A 23,236-nucleotide genomic window follows, 5' to 3' on the forward strand; every position below is an offset into this window, starting at 1 on the left:
AGTATGTGTGTAACTGTGTGTAATGTAAGTAAACTATATATATATATTTTTATCATTCATTTAATATTATATTCTTGATTTTTAATTATTTTATTACTAACTCGTTTATATTCGTATTTTAATATCAAGTTATTGTCTCAATGTATATATCAATTTAACAAAGCTATTTCTCTCTCATAATGCGCATTTCACCCGCAATCTAATTGCTCGAGTTATCACTATATCTGATTTCGAAAAAGCGTGGTTGACAATACGACAGCAAGAAACTCTCACTATCGCTTACTTATGTAACGATTCGTCTTTCTCCTTCGCCGCAATAACCATTTCTGACCTGGATTTTTCTATTACCACAGTCATGTGTCCACACCTAACTTGATGAGTTTGCTATTCTCACGTCGCATAGCCTCTCACAGATAACTCTCGCAAATAAGGTAGGTGAAGAATGCTGCTGTATGTCGTGAAAGAGTAAATATTTAAATATCGATCCTTACTTAACGATCAGGAAAGTGCTCGTCGAGAGAGATAGCAATATACAATATTTTAAAAAGCATTAGCAAATATTTTCTTTCTATTACATTCAAAAAATAAATAATAAATATTGTAGATTTATAAAATATTCTTATAATGTAGATATTCTTGAATACATCCGAAATGTCCAATAGATACATTATTATTTACGGACTTGTATAGATTTATGTATTATTAGTTCTAAAGTTCTTAGTTTAAAAGATGTTCTGATCTTAAATCAATAACTCTCTCTCTTTCCCAATCTTGTGTATATTCTATTCTCTGTGGTAAGCCGATGGATAGAATCGTTCAAATTATATATAGTTAAACAAGATAATTATAATATTGAAGTAAATAATATGTGTGTATGAGACAATGTCATATTTTGCAATATTATAATTGATAGCGTAATTACTTCTTAATAATCTGACAATATATATTAAACAAGCTGTTATCAATTTCAACGATTTTGTAACTGTGTTTATCCCTCTAGCGAAACGATTTCGATATCATATTTATCCCAGTTTATCACAATTACTCCAATTAATCGTGCACGCGCGATTGTTTCATCAAACGTTGAATATACTCACAAGGAATCTAAAAATAAATTATACGTTTGTTCAATATATATGACTATTGTACCCTTTTTATTTTTACATACGATGTCAAGCTAAACATGTACAACTGAAACATGATTGTTCAACGTTTTTCGCAGCAAAGGCACGTCAGCGATTAAACTCTGTTTCTCTTCTCCTTGTAGGGGTGAGCGGCTATCCAGTCGAGGGCGCGCTGGATGACGGGCGGAATTTCCGGCGGGGGCGGCGGGGTCGGCAGATGCGCTCCTTGGAAAGTGGCGCCGTTCTCGTCCGCCAACCAGCCGAGATTAATCTTCTGTCCGTCAGGCGCGGTCCACGTCACCGAGCCGCGCACCTCCTCAGCCTCTTTGTCCTTCTGGCCGGGGTTCTTTTGTACGCCCCGTTCCTCGAAGCTTATCCCGTTGGCGCTCTCCCATTTCGTGAAGAAGCTACCGTCCGGGTTGATGTCCCGTTCCTGCTTGATGATGGCTATCGGCTCATTCGCCGCCGATATTATTGCCGCCAGGCTCAGCAAGATAATTACGTGCGGATTCATCCTGAGCGGGATCGGAGATGGATTAGGGACTTGTCTAACACTTAACTGCCGATCGCACATCGTATGCATCTCGTTTATTTATAATCTTGTTAACATTCGTTAACAGCGTTACGTTACTTGATTTATATTATTTTTCAAGTAAGTAGTTTATATAAAATATAATTAAAGAATTTTTAAATGCAATTTTTTAAAAATGAACAACTGATGAAAATATTGCAAACTTGTAATTTAGAAAGATTTTGATAATTTTTAATTATCTCGTATTTTTGTCTAATAGATGAAATTTAAAGCTACAGCGTTTAAATATAATATAAACGAGAAATACGTTTCGAATATTATTGGAGTTTTGTTAAATTTTCTTAGATATAAAGAATGATTATATACAAACTATATAATTGCAACAACGTACTTCGTGATTCAACTGGCAGGCGATTTCAAACTCTTACTTCAACTCGTGCTTCGTTTTCCAGATATTACATACACGATACTACTGAGCGTTTATCTATTGCATTCGCCTTTTATAGATAGTGGTATCCTGTGCTATCGTCGATATTGCTTCAAATGCCACTCGATGATACCGGTTCGAACTTTATTATAGACTGATGCACACGCTGCAAAAGGAATGTTTTCTTTTACTTTTATTCCACGATTCGGAATACGTATCGGAAATTTTATACTTTTGCCATTACCCTTTCGCGGATATACACACACATACACTATCCTGTTATTATCAATATTTATCACTAACATGTGTCATTGAATATGTGTCAATTATTTTTTATATAAGATCACAAGAAAAGAAATTATATAAATGCAATATAGTGAAATCTTGCATGTGATTAGAGTGTAAAATTTATTTGAAATTTAATCCGCGAAACCTTTATATAAAAGCAAATAAAGAATTCAACATACTACATGTTGCTCGTGCACATTTCTGCAAAGGAGCAGATAGGGTTCAAGTATGTGTTGCAAATACATATAGTGATTTAACCTTTGAAACGCACTTTGTGTATCCATTCGTTTTTCCTCGGGATTCCTTTCGCGATCAATGTGCATTGCACTCGGGTGATTTTTTATTATTAACGCCCGACAGCTGCGACGTATACGATGGGTCGTTGAAACATTTATATCCATTCGAGTCCTTTTGTGGCAATTTTCATGTACGTTCAGCTTTTTGTAGCTTTGCTCATTTATAGCTACAAATTTTATTAAAGCATTAATTATCCGATATCGCCATTAACATTTTTCAAATATATTTTGTTTGCATTCGTTTTAATGTTAAATTCTCTTGCATATTTATAGCGTGATTAAATTATGAAAAAATATAATATTTATAATATTTAACATATATGGAAAGTGTCTATCTCTAACGGATGACATTTGGCGTGAAATTTTGACCATCTCTGTATTAATTTTGTTATGGCAATCAGATCTTAAGATATGCGTCACACATTTAGTTGAATTAGGACAAAGAACACATTGGCTCGATAAAAGTGATCGATACAATTATTTATTAGCAAGCGGTATAAGTAAATAATATTGCGCGATGTTGTCACATATAGAAATAATCGTGTTGTGTTTATTAGACATTTAATTTTAGTGAATTCTCTAGTCACTTGCATAATGTAATTTCATTATCGACTATTGAATCATCCTGTAACTGAATTTGATACTCGTTAAAATACGCACGCACGCACGTCGAAGAAATCAGCATTTCATAAAAGGATACGTCATTGAAATTGTAGCCGGAGATTTTCCGCGACACTCCGCGTAATACAATATAATAATACGGCCGCGCGAGTCATTAGTTTTTTATTTAGTATTCATTGTTAAAAGAAATCTGTTGTCAGATACGTTTAGGTTTTCGCTCCCGCTAGATGATGCAACATTCATTCTCTGAGAGAGTGGATAAATTAAAAATGTACGCGAAGCAATAAATTGCGAAATGACGCAAAGCCAAAGATGTATCGATAATTTTTAAATTTTTAACGATGCAAGCGAGGCACGAAAAGGAAACATTTGTAGTTTTAGTACACGCGCGATTATTTAGCATTTACTGCATTTATGTTGTGTATTGCATTTACATCAATGTAAAGCGAGAGCGCTTCTCCTCCACGTCCTTCTCATAAAATTATTTACGCGCACGCAAGTTTAGAGGCTCAATATTTAAATAACAGAGTCGGAAAATGAGTGTTCTCGTTGTAATACGCGAGGAAAATAAATAATTCTTTTAAAAAATAAAAGCTTACACGATGAAAAGTAATTCACTGAAGCATTTTAAGAAGTACTTGGGTAACATTCTCTCTAGCTTCTTATGACCTTTATTTCTACACGTCATTATACGATGTAGTAAAGAATAAAAATCTGTCACAATGTATATAATGATATCTAATAAAAAATACTAGAAATATTAAGAAAGGCACGCAACTTTAATACAAAATAAAATTTATATATTTTTTATTGCAATTTTATGCAGTAAGTGTAAAAAATAATTATACCGAAGAAATAAAGTTTGCTGAAGTTGCATTTATTATTCATACAATTTATAGAATATGGCATTGTATATACAAATTATCGTTAACTTCTAGCAGGAAAAAAAGATTGGGGATGGAAAGGATAAAGCTATCGAGAATCAGAAGAAAATTTCCAACTTGGGCAAAACGCTTTTATTTATATACAAAAATCACAAGTTAAGTATACGTATATACTATCAACGACCGACGCGCGTAAACGATTCGCACGCGCGTGTCGTTTTCGTTTCTTGCGTGCGGAGGCGGCGCGCGTGCATCTCGGCACGGCATCGTCCCTCCTCGGTGAAACTGTTGAACAGTGCGCTTTATTTTCCATCTATACAAAGGTAATATAAAGAATCTCTCGAGAGTATATTGCTTATTAAATACCGGTGTCTCATGCCTTGTCTTCGTGTTACGTTGTATCCTCTAGATTAATATACCACACTATATTTATTTTTATGTTTGCGTCGAAAGCTCGGGGTCGGTTCTATCCATGGCAAGCTGGCTCGGAATCAGGTCACGTTTGAAGTAAAGTTGGGCTGATTAACCTGCAACAGAAGGTAAACCAGAAGCGTAAGGACGGTATCTGAAATATTTAACAAAGACAGGTTACACACACACACACACACACATAGAGTTGATAGTACGTTAACGTAGTTACACATCAATAGAGAGACGCTTTATTGTGTTCGGTGTCTGTATTATATATGAATGAGCGGACATAGCAACGGATAGCGAAAGAGTATATATAATCAAAATACAAAATCTGTTTTTAGAATATTAGAAGTTATATACGTATATAAAGAGAAAAATGTATATAATATATAAATAAAGGATTCGAAATGAGATATAAAATAGTTATATAGGAAAATATATTCAGATCTACTAGAAAATTATATAGAATCTACGATTTCAGAACAATGTATGGGAAATTGCGCTATGGCGATTCGTGATTACACTTTCGCATCGTAACTTTTGATGCGTTCGTTTTGCTAGGAGAATCCGTTCCGCGCCTCGAACGACGGTGGATCCGAATAGGGCTATTATCGGCGAAATATGGAGCCTTTTCCGGCGCGTATCTCCATACGGGGTAACCAGATTTTGCTCCGTAAAAGTGATTAACGTACGCCGAAATTGTTTTCGTTCCTCGTGCACGGTCGCCACAAAGATATTTTCGGTTCACCGGCTCGCCCCGATTCAGGCCAATTTCAATTTCTAGTTCAGGACTAAAGTGAATTAAACGACGCCACGAGCGAGTCTCGTGAGCTACTGTCGAATCGAGCGAATAAACTGATTTACTTCGGTTTGTCGGAAACACAGAGGACGAGGCGTCGCCTAACGCATAGGGAAATTTAAACGGCTGCTTGATCAAAACGGGTCACGACCGACGATTGGGATTATCCGATATAGACATCGCGACAGAATTTTTACCACCGATTTATTATACCCGAAAATCCTGTCCTGCAGTAATTCGATTAACGTCGTTTTTCGTACGCGAGAAATCGCGTACGGTCAAATTTCAGCCGACGACGAAAAAGGAAAATTGCGCGATTTAATTGTTAACTCTGGACAGAGGCGCTTCTACCAATTATGAAATTAATTAAATCTCCGATTGTGGAACACAAAGAAGCTTCATTTCTACCACGCAGCGCCACGTAGTCATATGAGTGATATCCCTCGGGGGTGTAGAAATGCTGTTTCAAACGCCCCGTATCTTTTGAGGTCGCACATTTGATTATTAATCTCCCCTAATTGTATTTTCGGGCTCGAGATAAATCTCGTGTGCCGATCTCATGCAAATATTTCGTGATGTATCGCTATGTGTATTATTTCGTATCTTCGTCATCAAATTTAAAATTCTTTTGTTTTCATTTTGATCGAAAACTGATTCATTCATTTATTGAATCTTATAATTCTAATTAAACGTTAAAATATTAAAATAGTTACGTCCGCAATTCAAGATCGCGTTTTTCTTCCACCACCGAAGCATTGCGAAACACCGATAAATAATCCTCAACTCTAATAACATCTTTATTAATATCTTAATCGCCACGAGATAATCTAAAAATGATACAAACTCGACAAAATTCGAGAGACAATTATTTAATTGCTATGACGAGAATCTCACCTCTTGGTGGTGGTCTTTGACCGCCATCGTCCTCTTCGGGATGAGCGGCGTTCCATTCGAGCGCCCTTTGGATCTCCGGGGGGATGGGGGGCGCCGTCGGGATGTGGGAGCCTTGCACCTGGAAACCGTTCTCGTCCGCTACCCACGAGATGCTGACCTGTTGGCCGTCAGGCGCCACGTACGCATCCTGGCCCTGCGAGACGACCGGGTTTTCATTGTCCACTTGTTTCGGCTGACCCGTTTCCTGATGACTGATCCCGTTGCTCGTCTCGAAGCTGATGACGATAAAAATTAGCGTAATAATAGTAATAATAATAACAAATAAGTTTTATTAATTTTTTTCGTTTATTTATCGAAAATTTAAGCCAGTTTTCTCGCATAATGTTTTAAATGTAGAAATTTTGATATGAGTAAGAATACGGAATAATGAGTATGAAAACGAATCCTTATAATTTCGTAATTATCCCCAAGAAATTATTTCTATAATTTACCATATATATATATATATATATATTTTATATATTTGCTACTTAACTTATGAAACACTTTAATAACTCAATTATACCAATGATTGTAGAAAAAAATTAAATTCTATTATCATCGAGTTAACGATCGGATGAAGAATGTATCCGCAATTCATATGAGGTTAAAATATGAATTTACGAGGCATCGCGCGACCACAAACGATCCCCGAGCACTACACGAAGGAGAAAATAGGAACAGTCGCGGAGAAAAGGCCTCGGCACAGTAGCGACTGCTCCTACTCACGCATAACAATGGAGTTATGCAGAAGGCAGATCATTTGTGGGCGACAATTGGCAGCTGTGCTAGCAAACCGGTGTGTCATCGAGTACCTGATATATGCAGGCATCTGCCGACCTTCTCCGTATCTATTGTCTTCCTCGTGTACGATCGGTAGGCGAAAAGGATACGACGAATGCCCGCGTGGGTCGCGCGGAATATTCAGAGGATTTTCGCGAAGTCGTTGATTTGCTAATGACGGGGAATTTGTCGATGACATGATTACTTGATAGATGGAGAAAAGAAAGATTTTAATGAAATATTATTTTTGACATTATCTATATGTTTGTTTTATATTAAATTAAATAATGTTCTCCTTTAACTGATTATCGGTTATTAAAATTAAAATTGTTTTGAGAATATGACGTTTTGACGGTACAACTTACTTGTTAACGTAATTGCCGTCGAAGCCGACTTCGAGCTGCTGAGACGTGATTACCGCATCCTTATCCGCGCCGCCTGACCCTCTTTGTGGTGCGCTCAATGTGCCTGTCGTACAAAGTACGACCGCCACCAACACCTGTTAATAATTATCTTATATTAATTATTTAACAATATACTGCAACCTTGTTAAATAAAAAGTATCTATTAAAAGAATGGAGTATTCTCTTTTCTAAAATAATATTTTTGTCAACGACTATATATATACATACGAGCGAGATAAAGTAGTTCTTCTCTTTCTCTCTCTTTCTCTCTCTTTCTCTCTCGTTGAAAGTCGCAGCTGGAATTTACGGAATTCGAACTCATCGCGCTTCATAAGCGTGGAAAATTCGCTGTTGCTTCACGTCGCGTTATAGTCGCGCGCGTAATGTCGCTTTAATGTCTCAATGCCGGCGGGTCATAAATGCGGGAGCGCGTGCTTTTATTATCGCATCGAATGAGTTAATTTTCACGATCCCATAATAACGATGCATCGCGGTGGAATTTTCGCGCAAAAAAATTACGAAGCAAGAAGGGAAAGAAAAACCGCTACGATATAATTATATTAGTCGCATTCGACGAATTGTTAAACAATCAATGGATTAAATTGCAAATCCCTTTGAAAATCGATTAGAATTTCAATGATGACGGTAATTCGCTCCGATGCGAAAATGGTAATTGGGATTTCGGCTTGGCTGACTTTAAATCGATACTTTCGAGTTTGTGTGTATCGCGAGAATATAGATCAGAGCGAACAATGGTGCGCCAGTCCTCAATACTGTGTCAGTAAAATCTTTCTGTTTGCTCAACTATTCATAGAATTCGTAAAAATTAAGTCGACTTTGTGTATATATATATATGTATGTGTGTGTGTATACATACGGTGCGGTTGTAAAGGGCAACTGAGGATGATAATGCTTAGAAATTGCAAGGCGTAGTTACGTCAGTTGCAAATGACATTATGAAATACAGCATGTAATGACAAAACGAAAGTGGTGTCGAGCAACGCGCCCGTTTTTCTGTACACGAACGCGGAGTGAACGTGTAATTTCATTCACAAACTTCATCAGACTTCAATCTAACCAGGGACGACCAGAAATTATCAGAAATGTCAACCGATCTTAATTAGTTACTCATCTTTCATTGCCGCTTTCATATTTAAAAATAAAATTAAAAATGAATTGAAATTGATAAGAAAAGCATATCAATAGATGTTGTAAGCATTTTGCAGAATTGAAATTTGAAGTTTTCCTTCATCCAATTTTTTATATTTTGATCTTGATTGTTTCTTATGCAAATTAGCAAAATAATACATTATTAAACTTTTTACATTAAATAATACTGATAAAATTGGCTTGTGATAATACTATAACCGACAAACTATTTTCAAGCTCATTATACGAAAGATATCATTTCTATCCGCGCAAAGCAAATTTGCAAATTTCAAGCTCCTACAATTAATTCCAATTAATAATAATTGGCGCACTCTTTCTCTCTCTCTCTCTCTCTCTCTCTCTCTCTCTCTCTCTCTCTCTCTCTCTCTATGTGCGTTTCAGCCGAGTTAGATTTTTGAATTTTAATTCAAACACATGACTGCCATGCAATAAAACGCGCATCAGAAGATCATTTCGATTGATTTCCGTTAATCGAGCAACGAGCGATTATAAAGAGCCACCCCGGTAAAGCCTGTAGATTAACGAAGCTGTCATGTGTAATTTACAACGATCCATAATTTTCGTACGACATCGTTTATATTTTAATCCTAGCAAGCAAAAGAAAGAATTTTCAAATTCGCTCGGTCATTCGAATTCTTGCAAAACACATTATCAAAAATTTTTTTATTCAAATCTGAATAATCATGACTATTCTAAATATTTCGCACTACTCGAAACTCTCTCAAAATAAAAATAAAAATCTTCTGTGAATATTTCAAGAGGATAATTAAATGAAACTGCTATGAAAGTTTTAAAAGAAAAAAACGAGGATTAAGCCTTTTCCTTTACCTTTACGTCGCGATTGAGAAGAATCGATACTTCAGAGGTGCACGCGAACGAGCTTCTTTTTTGTGGCCAGAAACTTTTGTCGAGAAAAATACTTATGCAAACATATATCGAAGATCGACATTTGCTCTCCTGTTAGTCGGCCAACCGGAGATTGCTAATTACCTCTCGACATATGTAATTTTGAGAGAGGCAGAAGGTCGGCATCATTAATGATCGTTACGGTGCATTTTGAGGCGCCGCGTGACTTCTCGCGCAAGATCCTCTTTTCATCTTTCTTTTCTAAGCGATTACAAACATCTCGAGATTATTTCACGCCATGCGCTCATGTAATTGTTATATCAACAAACAAATCGTTATCTAAGATGCTGATTGGTCGGCAAACCCGTTATTAAGCCATCGGGAAAAATGACAAAGTCTCGGAAAATCTCGTCATCGTAACAAAGAACGAGACGCGGGGAAGATTATCATATAATGACGGTACCGTATCGAACCACCAGTTCTGTGTAACACATAATACGTGATGCGGATTATGAAAGAGGGAGAGACGTTTCTATCTTCTAAGGTCGCAGGATCATGCAGGAAACTCTCCTTCGAGGCGCATGCGTCCGATATTGGATTTCTCTTCAGCTGATTTTAGAGTTAACGGCGAGATTATATAACAGCTCTCAATATATAATATTGTTTATCGAGTACAGCAAACATTGTAGTTGCGTATCTTGTACATATGATGATATAAATTCGAAGCAAAAATTGAGTTCACCCAAAGATTTTCTATTATGACTATAAACACGCAAGAGTGTTTAAATTGTCGATAGGAAAAAAATATTCGAAAAGCGACACTCGAATTTTTCTGAATGCAATGTCTAGAAGTATTTCTTAGATCTTGCTCAAAAGCCAAAGAGAACTAACTATGGAAGAGAAGTTTCGCGTTTGCCTCTAGATGGGAGATTGTTAACAATGTTGATCTTTGTAGCAAGATTGATTATATTGTAACTACGGTAATCAGTTTCGCGTTTCGTAAGCCTGCGATGCTGCAATTTGAAAAGAATCTCGTGGAAAAGCCGATCGTACTAAAGGATGGTAATAAAATATGATTATCAGGATATAAGACAGGAATCTTTTTTTTTCTACAATATAGCGTCGCTTTTATCGAAGATTGTCGGGAAACACCGATACACCTTGCGCTCGACGAACTGACATTGAGAATTTCAATTTCAATGATATTTTGCGCCGAGTAAGAAGTAAAAATACGAATACATGCTTCCGTTGTGTATCAAACGCCGATTTACCTTGTAAAATGTACACGTTCACACACAAGTATTCGTTCATGTTTGAGAATCTTAAAATATTTCTTCATTTAAATTAATGTTTGAAAACTTTTCGAAAACGAGCGACTCTGTAAAATCGTTTGTCCCATAATCTACAGCAAACATAAAATAAGACATAATATATATTCGAAATTTCCATTTTAATATGTAAATACGAGATAAATGGAATTTGTATGTGTGTGTGTATCAATAATCTGTGGCTATGTAGCAACTAGTGTGTATCTGCACAAATTTTGCAACATTTCAAAATAATCATAATTAACAGATAAATAATCGTACAAATGACGGCAATTGCGTCATCTCGTCTTCTTAATGAAACGGATCATTAAAAATAATGCGCGCGTATCATTTGTAAAAGAAGGAGTGTCACCAAAAACGCATCGTACATATAACGCAACTCCCGTCGAGTGTCTCATTCATTACTTGACTTTATATTCGCAATTCTATATTTATTCGGTAGGTATGTATGCACCACATGCATCGCGGATGATACTTGCGTCATGCGTTATGAATGATACTCGAAATGGCTGTTCAAATTATTATTACCTTGACATAATACTCGATACAGCGTCACAGAGCAACCCTCTTGCGAGGAACAAAGACGCGGGTAACATTAGAGTTTAGCATAAAATAGAATCATTAAAAGTGTGACGCAGGCCCTCGAATTAGACAATGAAGAAGCACGACGACATTACAAAAGAATGAAGAAACTGTAAAAGGCGTACAGATATGTGCAGACAAGTAATATAAGAGCATCGCGATAATAAAACATCGGGTCGACACGAATAGATATATTTTTCTCTCTCGTCTTTTTATTTAAAAAAAAAAAAAAAAAAAAAAACTTTTGTTATTTAAAACGTATGATTTATTTATAATTCAATTAGTATTATGTATGCAAGATTATAAAGAGCGCTGAGACACGTTTTATCCCATTACTGATTAAATCTGACTGTCTGAATCTAATCTTATGCTTTATGTATCTTATGTAGCATTCAGAGCCAGACACATGGATTTGGGATTAAAGTGAGAATAGGATCTTATTGTACGAACATAGATTTTCGTGAAACGTATTTGCACTCTTATCATCCTTGAGATATATAAATGTTAATATTGAATATCAAAGTTTCTATGCCTAAAGTCTTATTTTCAAAATCAAAAATTAACACTCTCTTATATAAATAGCGAAAGAGACGCGCGCGCGTTTTCGGTATGTAACTTATAAAATGCATTTTCGAATGTCAAATATAGTGATATTTCAGAATTTTTAATAATTTTTTCTCCCGACCTCGTGTACGATACGATGTATACGTATGCGGTAGCGTGTCGCTCTCGCGATAGCGAACAACTAACAGCTACGCATATTTCGTATTTACTAATATACGGAAAGCGTGCCGGAAAAATTGCCGAAGTCGCACAAAGTTTATCGGTTCATTTCCGTGAACGGCTCTTCGTGAAAAATTCTGCTGATATCGGACGCCCGCGCCGGGCAAGAGGATCCCGAATGGCGTTTGAATTTATTCTCCGAGCGGACGAGTAAATGCAAGCAGGAAAGTATTTTTCTTATAATAACTCGCTGAAAAAGCGATCTAACGTTCCTTCCATTATCGATAAGCTCGCTCCGTGTTCGTATTCAACGCGAAACGAAATCTATGCCGGCTATAACGTCGATCGTTCGCTACTCGATGACATTTTCCTTAAATTATGCATTATTGGACTGACTATGTACCGTCACATTTGTTTGCAAAATAATGAAAGAAGACAATCGCAAAACTTGAAAGATTATCTAAACAATATTTCATTTTTTCGACATCTCTTTTTGACTCTTTATGTCTCTCGTTGAACCCGATATTGAACTACTATTGAGAATAAAAAATATTTTTTTATTCATATTTATAATAATAATCGATATCTATCTTTTTTTATCTTACAACATATATATTATGAATGCGCTGTTTGAAATCCAATTTTTTTAGCGCTCCGGATTATAAGGTACGTGCTATGCAGACACTCGTTTAAGTTTGAATAATTAGTAATTGATAATTTATCGCAATAGATTTAGCTCTGTTGCGACACGATTCTCTCGGCTCGACAGTTAATTATACAAGTGCATAAGTGTCAAAGACATCGCAATGTGAAATTTGCGTCGTAATATCATTCCGTACCGCCGGCGACAAATCGCGTATGAAGTTCGAAGGCTGCTGGTCCGGCTCCCGACTTAAACTAATCTCGTGACAGCGACGCGTCTTCTCGCCCGAGGGACCTGACATTCGTCGTTACCTAACGCAAACGCGATTCCGCGCATGATGAATGACTCGAAATTTTCGAGACCCGATTCTCTCTCCCTAGTTTCCACGACGTACTGTCGCACGGCGAAAGAGGATCCTCGCGGACATGACGATATCCGACAGCTCGCGGGAAAACGGTGCGAGATCCTGACGAGACGGGATTCAACAGCGAACGATCGCGCCCGACGACTTGTGTTGTGCGCGCGTGTTGTACCTACCTTAATAGTGTACATAATCTCTGTCACACACGGGTGTCCAACGATCAGAAGAGTCTTCTTGCTTGAGATGCAGATAGGTTGGTGGTACTTGTGCTTCTTCGTCAGATGCTTCGGCTCTTTATATACACGACGATGCCAACGTGGTGCAGTGAAAGGGGTCATCCCTGCCCTCTCTTCACAATACTTCTTCTTCTGGCCAGTGCATCTTCGGAAAAATGCCTGGAATGAATCAGGAGTCGAGACTCCGTACGTTTTTTTTTTTTTCCCACTCACATACTCACATCGGTCCTCGTCTTCCCCCTCCACGTGTCCGGGCACGTGAACGGTGAAGATTGATTCCGGTACGTTCCTCGCAATCGGACATCCGGTCCACATCCTTCACGAGAAGGGAGACACAAAATAGCGTTAAAATCTCCTACCTCCATGAATTATAAATATTCTTTTTATCACACACACAAGAATGTTAAATGGATATTAAAATGAAAAAAATGTCATTCTCAATAGAAACAATGTAGAGACAAGTATTGCTTATTTAAAAAAAAAAATGTCATTATTGCTCGTTATTTCAATTTGTCCTTCTTCTTATTAATGAGTAAGATAAGAACAATTTTATTCGTAATTTTAGCTAGGTATATAAGGAATGTATAAAACTTTCTAATCTGTATGTATAATACAAAGATATTGATTGCAGAATCTTACGTAAAATCTGCAATAAAATTCAATTGCTCTCGGGTATTTCTCCTAATCTTTGTTCTTAATACTGGAATCTATTGTAATTTATACATATACAGATTTCTTTTTCTAGGAGGCTATCAGATTTTTTTAATCTTGATTTTTTTAGCCAGGATTTTGAAACTGACTTTTCCTTGATTAAAAAAAAAAAAAAAAAAAAAAAAGGTCCAGACGAAATTGCGACACATCATATTCTACACATTAAATTCTTAATCGTTATTGATACATCCATTATTAGTGGATGTATCGGATCGATATTATTTTATCCGATTCGAGACGGGCGATGGAAATCTCGCGTTGACTTGCGACGCGACTGATACGATCGCGATTCTGCGAAGTGGAGCAAAGTGCATCGCGCTTGAGCATCGGATGCGTGTCTAAGGATGCAATGTCTAGGTCGATTACGGTTGCATCGGCATGGCGTCGCAGTGATTTCCTCGCACCATTCATAACACCGCGACACGCAGCCCGATAGCGCATTAGAGTAAAGCGTGCATGCGGGAAACCTATACTTTACGCGCTCGTGTCAAGTCGCTGATAAGCCGCTTGTTGAATTTAATCTACGTCGGATAATCCTAAACGCGACCCGCGCATATATTTCAGCGGTCGCGACGATGTTTCGTGTCTATCTGTTAACACATGTCTGATAAAGTAACCGATGTAACATTGCATGTTACCTATTTTTCTTTGTATCTTTTCTATTTTTTATTTTCGTTATATATACAAATCCTCTTCTCATATGCATATATATTATACTTTGTTACGTCACGTTGTGTGTTAAAGTGTTTCATTGAATTTTATTATTACATTATAATTTGCATATTCTTGTTTTGCTTAAAAATTAATTGTATGATGATTTGTATGTTTATCGAATGCTGTTAGAGAGACAGACATATTTTTTTACTTTTATTATTTTTTTTTTTACGTAACTTTCTTTCACAATTGAGTTTGAGAAGTCGCATTTATAATATCATAATTAAGCTGAAAGATTATTGCAATAACAACTGGCCGTTTTCAGAAATCGCAGAAATTAAAATATTATTACGTAGTCCCACGCGTTGTACTTCAACTCGCGCGTGTCAATATTCCTGGAAATCGAAATTCTCGTAACTTTGTTGAATAAATCTAATGTTTGCGTACAAAATATTTCCCGTTTCTTTCTGTAATGTGACGGCGTCACACATTGAACCGCGTATTGACCTTTGCGATCGCTACCGGCTACTTTCGACTTTTACGACTATCGCCAGATCATAAATCCGCGAATAGATTACTAGAAGAGAAGCGCAATGAAAAAAGATGACAAATCGTAAAAAAGCCGAAAAATAATTTATTGCAAAATTCCCCGAAATCTATCATAATTGTTGTTATTTCGCAGCATCGTGTTACCATCAATCTTGTATCATTTGCATATTCTGAATTGAAGATCTTCCCTGAATTGTTTAGTCTCAAAATTATTTATATACGTATAAAACATATTTTAAATTGAACAATTTTTCCCTGTCTTTTTATATAAATGTAAATACGTTTACTAGTTAAATTTGCGTTAATTTGTACTTTTGACAATTATTTATATTAAGCTTTATGTCATGTATATATATGACCCCCATGCTATAAATTATATTTATAATTCAAGAAATATTTAGCCATCTCTCTATTTATCAATTTTTATAATTTTCGCGAATCGTCAGCTTTATTTTTTACTCGTCGCGTTTCGTTTTTTATTACACCGATGCACGTCGGATCCTTGAAATGAATTACGCCGACCGTTACGCGACGCATTCTTCGAGATCTCCGATTTGCATCTCGTGTCGAGCCGCATCCTGCAATTGCGAACGAGGGTGCTCGTTCGGTTCTCGGGCGTACAATCTGCCCGACTTTTACCGCTCGTAATTAGACGCTCGTTACGCTGCTCATACGAAAGCCGCGGTCTTTCGTCATCGCGAGAATTCGCCGAGCGGGATTTCGCGCCCTCGCTTTTGACATTTTCCTAACTTACCGGTGTTGACAACGCGGGAGAGAAACGCGCGTGTTAGCCGATCATCTCGCGATTTCTTGCGTGTCATTCGGTCTTTCGAATCAACCTGGTTTTCTTCTGGAAGAGACGTAATTCAAGATGAAGAAACGTGACGGAGAGACAAGGTTCAATTTCTGAAAGTGGCCACGAAAAAACTATGGCTCTCGTGAAAATAAGATTGAACAAATGTTTCTTATTCTACCTGGCAATATACTGTTTTATTTCAACGCTTACTAAAATAAAGTTATACTAAAATTTTTTTCCTCTCTCCCTTTCCCTCTCTAATTGCTGAGAAACGCTACTAATTCTTTTGAAATTTTAGAGATTACAAGTATTATCAATTTTGGAATGTTATATAATTGTGGCTAGATTTTCTCTGGAATAAACGTTACATGCAAACGTTATCAACCGCATACCGAGCAGCATCGTCGATTTCGTGCATACACGTAAGAGGCGGATAACAACAGATACGCCCGCAGATATTGTGTGGTGCATCAAAGCAACCTTAGCAACCGCGTGCTTTGCGTAATTTCCAGTCATTCATAGCCGTGAGGTCCAATAAACACCTTCGCCAACCAAGCTTCGGTATTCGCTTCTTATCAATTTCCGTAATCTCGCATGAATAATCAGGCGCACGGAATAATTTTTTTTACGCCGCATCCAGTGGTCGATAAATTACTGATCATTCATCGTTCGTTTCGCGAGCAAAGGTAGCTCCAAAAGAGAGTGTCAATCAGGATACTCATACGATGCGCCCCCGCCCCTCGCCCCCAGGCGAATTGTAATCCTTCTATTAATTCTTCATGTTGAATATATGCAACCTTTCTCGCGAGCCTCCACGGCCATACGTCGACATTTACATCATGTCATTCATGACGCGGTGATACCAAAGAATGCAAACGGTTCTTCGGAAGGTGATTTATCCTCGAGCGGATCGAACCAAAAAGGATTTATCCTTAAAAAAAGGCGCGGTGATTGTCCCGCTTCATTCTTATTAATTCGTTCGTATTGATATCGATTAGTTTTTCCAATGGTCCATGAAAAAAATTGAAATATCATACACAGAAAAGAATGGTTTATATCGGTAGGGTGAAATGAATATAAGGCCTTTAAAATTGAAAAATCAATAGACGCGCGCTTTTTTATCTTCGATCAATTATAGTATGTAATGTAAGCTTTTTTTTTCAGCGAGAGAAAGATTTGAGAAAGATTTATCAGACGAATTGATATCTCTCTTCCGAGAAAAGAAATTTCATCGGATTTTTATTCGCTGTCAATGAGAGTAAACGAATGAAATAATTATCTTTTAGTCTTAATCGATTTCATCCCATCGATGTACTTCAATCTTGTAGACGCGCTGGGAATGTGCATGATTGAGACATAAATCTCGTTGAAAAATTCTAATTAAAATTGCGCTTGGCTATTTGGATCGTCGAGCATTCCCGTTCCGTTGGGAACGTCGATAGAAGAACAGGCAATAAATCGAGATCGTCCGAAGAAACAGTATACGCGAGCGAGTGATCTTTCGTTGGTTATTTAATAAGCTTGCAAGCACACGAATCGTGTTAACCGAAGAGAGTGCGCTGAATTTTCAATACGAATATATTCGGTACTCGCGCGAGTCACATTTCTTATATATTGTATAATGTTGGCCAAAAACTTAAAACGCATCATGAATTAATAAGCAATCGCTTATGTAACAGTTTATGCACAGATGAGTCATTCTCGCATTTGTTGAAATCGGAGACGACATTTATCCAATAACACATTTATTTATCCATATAAATATCTATGGATATTTGCTTATAAAAAAGTGCATTTACTTTTAAAATCTCTTTTCTTACACATGTAATTTCATATATATGCAATTACATAATAATTAATAAAAATAAAAATGTTATACATCCTCTTCAATCAATAAATACACGATTCATATTTTTTTTTTAAACTTTTGGTATAAATATCATTTCTTATACTTTCAAAAGTATAAATATGTATATCTAACTCTCTCTATTTAGCTTTCTATTTCCATTTTTGACCTTTCACCTTGTAATTTTTATATTTTCGCGTCTTATTAATTCAATTTATGAAAATTATTATTTGACTTTTTTCATTTTTTAGAAATTTCTATCTCAATGAATTTTTATGGAAAGTATAAAACTATTTAATAACTATTGTATATAATCCGAGTTTAAATAAAATAGAAAAAAAAACAACTATAATGTATACATATATACGCATGTTTACAGTAATATATTTTAATAAAAAAAATAAAAAAAATTATGCAGAGAGAGGATTGTTAGAAAACTTTGACAAGAATGTCGGCGGGGGAAAAGGAAAGGCGTTCCTCTCATAGGAGACGAGATGCGCCTCGGCATGATGCATAATCCAATGTAAAAACGTGCAGCTGTAACGCGACCGTTGTAACATTTCAGGCCGACTCTAGAGAAGACTATCGGCACGACATTAAAGTCACAATTTGCATTCCGATGGGTGGTAGCCTCGTTGCCTCCTATAGAATGGTTAGGGACTATACGCATACACGACTACAAATTGTGCCGCGTCTCGAAAGGAGTCAGCTGAGAGGATGAGATGATCACGTAAGTTGTGCTTATCAGAGATATAAGTACATATCGCATACGTACATACGTATACGAGTGCCCGTCTATGCAGGATTAAATTAACAAAGCGATTATGCGAACCGCGATCTCATCGTTGGCTTAGATTTCGGAAAATCGAAAACGATTGAACGAACGAGGAGAATATGTCATATTCTGATAAAAATTAAATTATTATTTAAAATAATCTTAATAAAAGTATAATATACAGTGCATTTTTTACATTTCCTTTTAGCAAAAATTTATATTTAAACGCATTCTTACTTTACTTTAAAACTGATAGCAAACATCATGATTCGTTTGAAGTGGAGCTTGTCTTTGACATAAAAAAGTTAATCAAATGTATAATCTTGTTATAAGCTACAAATACCAATACATGCTAGATAATAAACGTCAGTTGCTTTTATTATGATAAGCTAATGTCCCTCGCAGATAAAAAAATTCGAGGTGAAAATACATATTTTCCATGAACGCGGCAGATGAGATGCTCGTGCGAGAATGCGAGTCTGACGATGAGCAGGAAGTCCGTATTTTTAAATTACTAGCTATGCAATGTCGCATCAGACAATAAAACGGTAATGACAATTGAATTAATTAAACAAAGATATCTACAAGATGTACCATGAATGATCGCTTCCTACTCCGATGATGGAAAAACGTCGATGACGTATTGCGTTATTAATAATCGCGCGAATAGACTGTCACACTTTACCACAACATTGCAATGCGGATGTTCCTGTCATTTAATCATGACAATCATTGGAAAGAGAAAGAATTTTATAATAGACATTTTTTATTTAAAAAAGAAACGGTATCTTAATATTTAATAATGTATAATGTGTATATACTAATAAAAGGAGGGTGCGATATTTATAATAATAGAAAATATATGAAATTCACATAATTATCATAAAAGTTTAATTAATATAATACTTGAGATATATAACCATTTTAACAGACAAAATTCATTTTAGAGTCGCCACGCTGCAATTTTGACCTGCTTGTATATTGCGAAAAAGTGATTGGTAATTACTCGACGAAGTAAGCATTTAATAATATTCCCTGTAAATTTATGTACGAGACAAAGGACGAAACTTTCCGGTATATCCACCAATCCCAGATCGTCCGATTATCCGCGGCTTACGCGTGCCAAGACGTGGCATCGCAGAGAAGATCGACGAGCAGTGCTTCGGGATCGGGTTCCGATCATAAGGTACGTCCCTGATAATCGTGTGCAGGCGTTTTACATGTAATACAAAACCGCAAAGGCACACTCCGCAGGCGTGACGCGTAGCGGGCCTCGTAGAGGCCGCGTTACATGCCACGATGTCATAATGCCCGCGTCCTTTGGAGCTGCTTCTCGCGCGCGAGTTGCGCAATTGCATTTAATAACGTCAGAGCCCCGGCGCGATTGCCGTGCACGAGGCGGCTCTTATGACACTTTAACGGATTTTCACGACGGAACGTGTCGAATAAATTCAACTGCGCATGAAAACGCGCGTTGCTAAATTTCGGATTAAGCTGCATCGCGACGAGAACAATGAGATTTTCTCTCCCCTTATCCTTTTTGCGATTTATTTATGATTTATATACTTTTCTCTTCAACAGTTTTACAGGGGTAATCGTGTGTCAAATTGTCATTATATTAGCCAATCTATAAACAATTCATATGTTATCATATAATATTATTATAATAATACCCAATGTTAGATTTCTAAACATATATTTAGAACATTGATAAAAATAGTATTATTTTAAAAGATAGAAAGAGATATTTTTTATTTGATATTTGGTACTAATAAAAATTTTAATTTACGATATTTATTATTGCTTCTATTTCAAATGATTAAAATAAAACTATACGCACATAAGAAACGACTTGAGTAGAGTGAAATGAAATCCGATCAATCATACGAGATGATATATTAGTGATGTTCAAAGAGAAATTTACATTTAAGCATGATTGCGCGTGCATTTTGCTGAATTATCATAAACCATCTCGTCCCAAATTATTCGATTTATTTGACCGCTTGGATATTTGTTAAATCGTCCCTTGAGTTACTCTAGTGACGTAATCGATGATACTCTGTGTATCGTACACCTACCACGAAGGGGTTGAACCGAAACGGATTTCATGAGGAATATGAATATCCTGTTAAGATAATAAATATCATGTAAAACCACATTTTATATGTGTGCGAGACGACTTGATCGAAAAGCGAGAAAAGATACAACCGCATGTAAAGTGCTTTTAATAACTGGTTTGTAATATCCTGCTTACGGCAGTAAATATCTGTGCACTTTGCCAAGTAAATTATGTATTTTATTTTCCTCCTTTCTAACACCTGCGATTCGATTCGCGACATACTATATTTATCTGCCGTAATTGATTTAATTTTGTCTAAACATTAATAAATTAAGCAATGCCTATTTAAAACGATTTATAGAAAAAAATATATAAAAAGGTAAATTATATATATAGAGCAAATAATCTTAACTAAAGTAACTAAATATAATTTTTCAAACACATAAATAAATATTTTGAAAATAACTTCGTTATTTGTCTTATTCTTTAGATATATTTTATCGAGATAGATGTATTTTTTTTATCTCGCAATATTAATTCTCACAAATAGATAAAAATATATAAAAAGATAAAATTTAACATGTGTATTTTTTAATAGAAAATTTTTATGAAAATTATTCAATATCTACGGAAAAAGATTGAAAACATCATAGTTCCATAGTTCCATTTGTATTAACCTTCAGTTTAGCGATTATAATTTCAAACATTTTTATCCTTGTATCTATCACACACATAAACAATCATAGATGCATTTAATTTACATGCAGCAACATCGACATAAAAAATTAATAATTAGCAACAAGCTCATGCTTATATATTATCATATGATAACCATCGTGCGTCGATCATTATTTTCAAGATTTTAGATATGCTCAAAGAGCCCATTATATAAACGCAATTCTCAATTATTATAGATCAAACTACACAAACGCGCGATTGAAGGCGATAAACTGATATTTCAATTTCACTCGACTTCAAGCAGCAATTATCTAATAAATAATACCGGCAGAATGTTCACACGTGTATTCATTAGTAAACTTGACCCTGCAGTTACTGCATATTACTATCTGCATCTGCGTTAAATTAAAGTAATTAATTGTTATGAAAATTGTTTACTAGAGACAGACGCATATGTTTGTTGATTTTCAACCCAACGATTAATTACAGATATATATTGTAATTGTCGTACATTTATTTCAATATAAACCAAATTTCGCGGACAACGATGAAATATATAAAATAAATCTAATGGAATTCAGGCTTTGTAATGTAATTCTACACTAACAAAAAAAAAAAAAATCTTATATTTATAAATCTTTTAACATAATAATTTAATTATATGAAAGATGAAACAAAGAGAAATTGCTTGGTGAAAAACTTTCTATTATATTTTGTAATATACATAGATATTACACGGAATTTTTAATTCATAATAAATCTACTAAAATATTAAAATGTACATAAAACTCTGATTATTTATTGAAAAAAAAAAAAAAATCGGAAACAAATTCAGAATTGCAGAGATTCTTTAAGAGAGAATCTTTATTTTTTCTACACAATAATTTAAATTTCGTACTGATTAATTAAGCATCATACACGATCACACAAGTGACACGTAAAAAATGCCGCTAAATCTTTGTTCAGCTGGAAGGCAGAGCGGCGGTAAAGATGGGTCAACCTTTCGCCTTGCGATTATGTAAGGCCTCGGTCTGACTGACCTTTAGGTTCGTTCATGGCATGCGGCATTTACGTAATTTACCGATTACGATATGTATTAGAGTCTTATGCGCCTGGAGAACAGTTCTCCTTCTAACGCTAATATATTTTTGAATGCATGCGCTATATATATATATATATATATATAATGGATCAGATTATAATACGTTTACATGATTTACGATCGATGCATCGAGAATCATGCAAATTTAATCGATGCAACAATCTCACACATTTCCGGTGTAATGTTCAATGCATTGCAGAATGGACTGATTTTTTTCGAGAAAAGATATAAATAACGAAAAATGGCTTTTAGAGAGTAAGATAACATTTAAAATATTTTATATACAATAATATAATATTTTTAATCTATATATAATAAAATCAACAAGTCTTATATGCGTGTGTGTTACATTTAAATATTTTAATATTTTAATTTGATTCTAATCAATTTATTATAAAATTTTATATTTTTCCAATATCCATATATTTACTTCAATGCCATACTTACTTATTTCAATGGAATGCCAACCAACGCAAAATTTATTAGAGTTAAAATTGAAGAATTCTGAAACATTCTGCATAAAATTATAATTATGATTGATAATGAAATAAGAAATATATTCCTTTCTTCGCGCGCCTACAGCGTTCTCTGAGGCAATAGTGATAGTTGACATTATCGACATGTAAAACAGCTGATACTAATCTGCATTTATCGACTGGTGCAATATATTGT

General features: G+C 35.5%; 2 protein-coding genes across 3 annotated transcripts; both read right to left on the minus strand.

Moving 5' to 3' along the window:
* Positions 1-996: 996 nt before the first annotated feature.
* Positions 997-2,122, minus strand: LOC138938221 (endocuticle structural glycoprotein SgAbd-8). Of its 2 annotated transcripts, XR_011447666.1 has the most exons (3): positions 2,048-2,122; positions 1,190-1,639; positions 997-1,104 (listed from the first exon to the last, which is right to left on the minus strand). XR_011447666.1 is itself a non-coding variant. In XM_070305051.1 (2 exons), exon 2 carries the CDS (start codon positions 1,636-1,638, stop codon positions 1,240-1,242), a length of 399 nt encoding a protein of 132 aa, XP_070161152.1. In that variant the 5' UTR covers position 1,639; positions 2,048-2,122; the 3' UTR covers positions 997-1,239. The 2 variants fall into 2 exon arrangements, 1 of the variants encoding a protein (XP_070161152.1); XM_070305051.1 differs by having other exon boundaries at positions 997-1,639.
* Positions 2,123-4,281: 2,159 nt separating this feature from the next.
* Positions 4,282-13,695, minus strand: Cpr14 (cuticular protein 14). The gene is made up of 5 exons (XM_070304921.1): positions 13,616-13,695; positions 13,335-13,553; positions 7,467-7,600; positions 6,280-6,554; positions 4,282-4,699 (listed from the first exon to the last, which is right to left on the minus strand). The coding sequence occupies exons 2-5, from the start codon at positions 13,494-13,496 to the stop codon at positions 4,695-4,697; spliced, it is 576 nt and encodes a 191-aa protein (XP_070161022.1). The 5' UTR covers positions 13,497-13,553; positions 13,616-13,695; the 3' UTR covers positions 4,282-4,694.
* Between the last annotated feature and the right edge of the window lie 9,541 nt (positions 13,696-23,236).

The sequence above is a fragment of the Polyergus mexicanus genome, unplaced genomic scaffold, assembly GCF_030449975.1.
Source record: "Polyergus mexicanus isolate NDT 795.1 unplaced genomic scaffold, iyPolMexi1.0 SCAF_12, whole genome shotgun sequence".
Classification (NCBI taxonomy): Eukaryota; Metazoa; Arthropoda; class Insecta; order Hymenoptera; family Formicidae; genus Polyergus; species Polyergus mexicanus.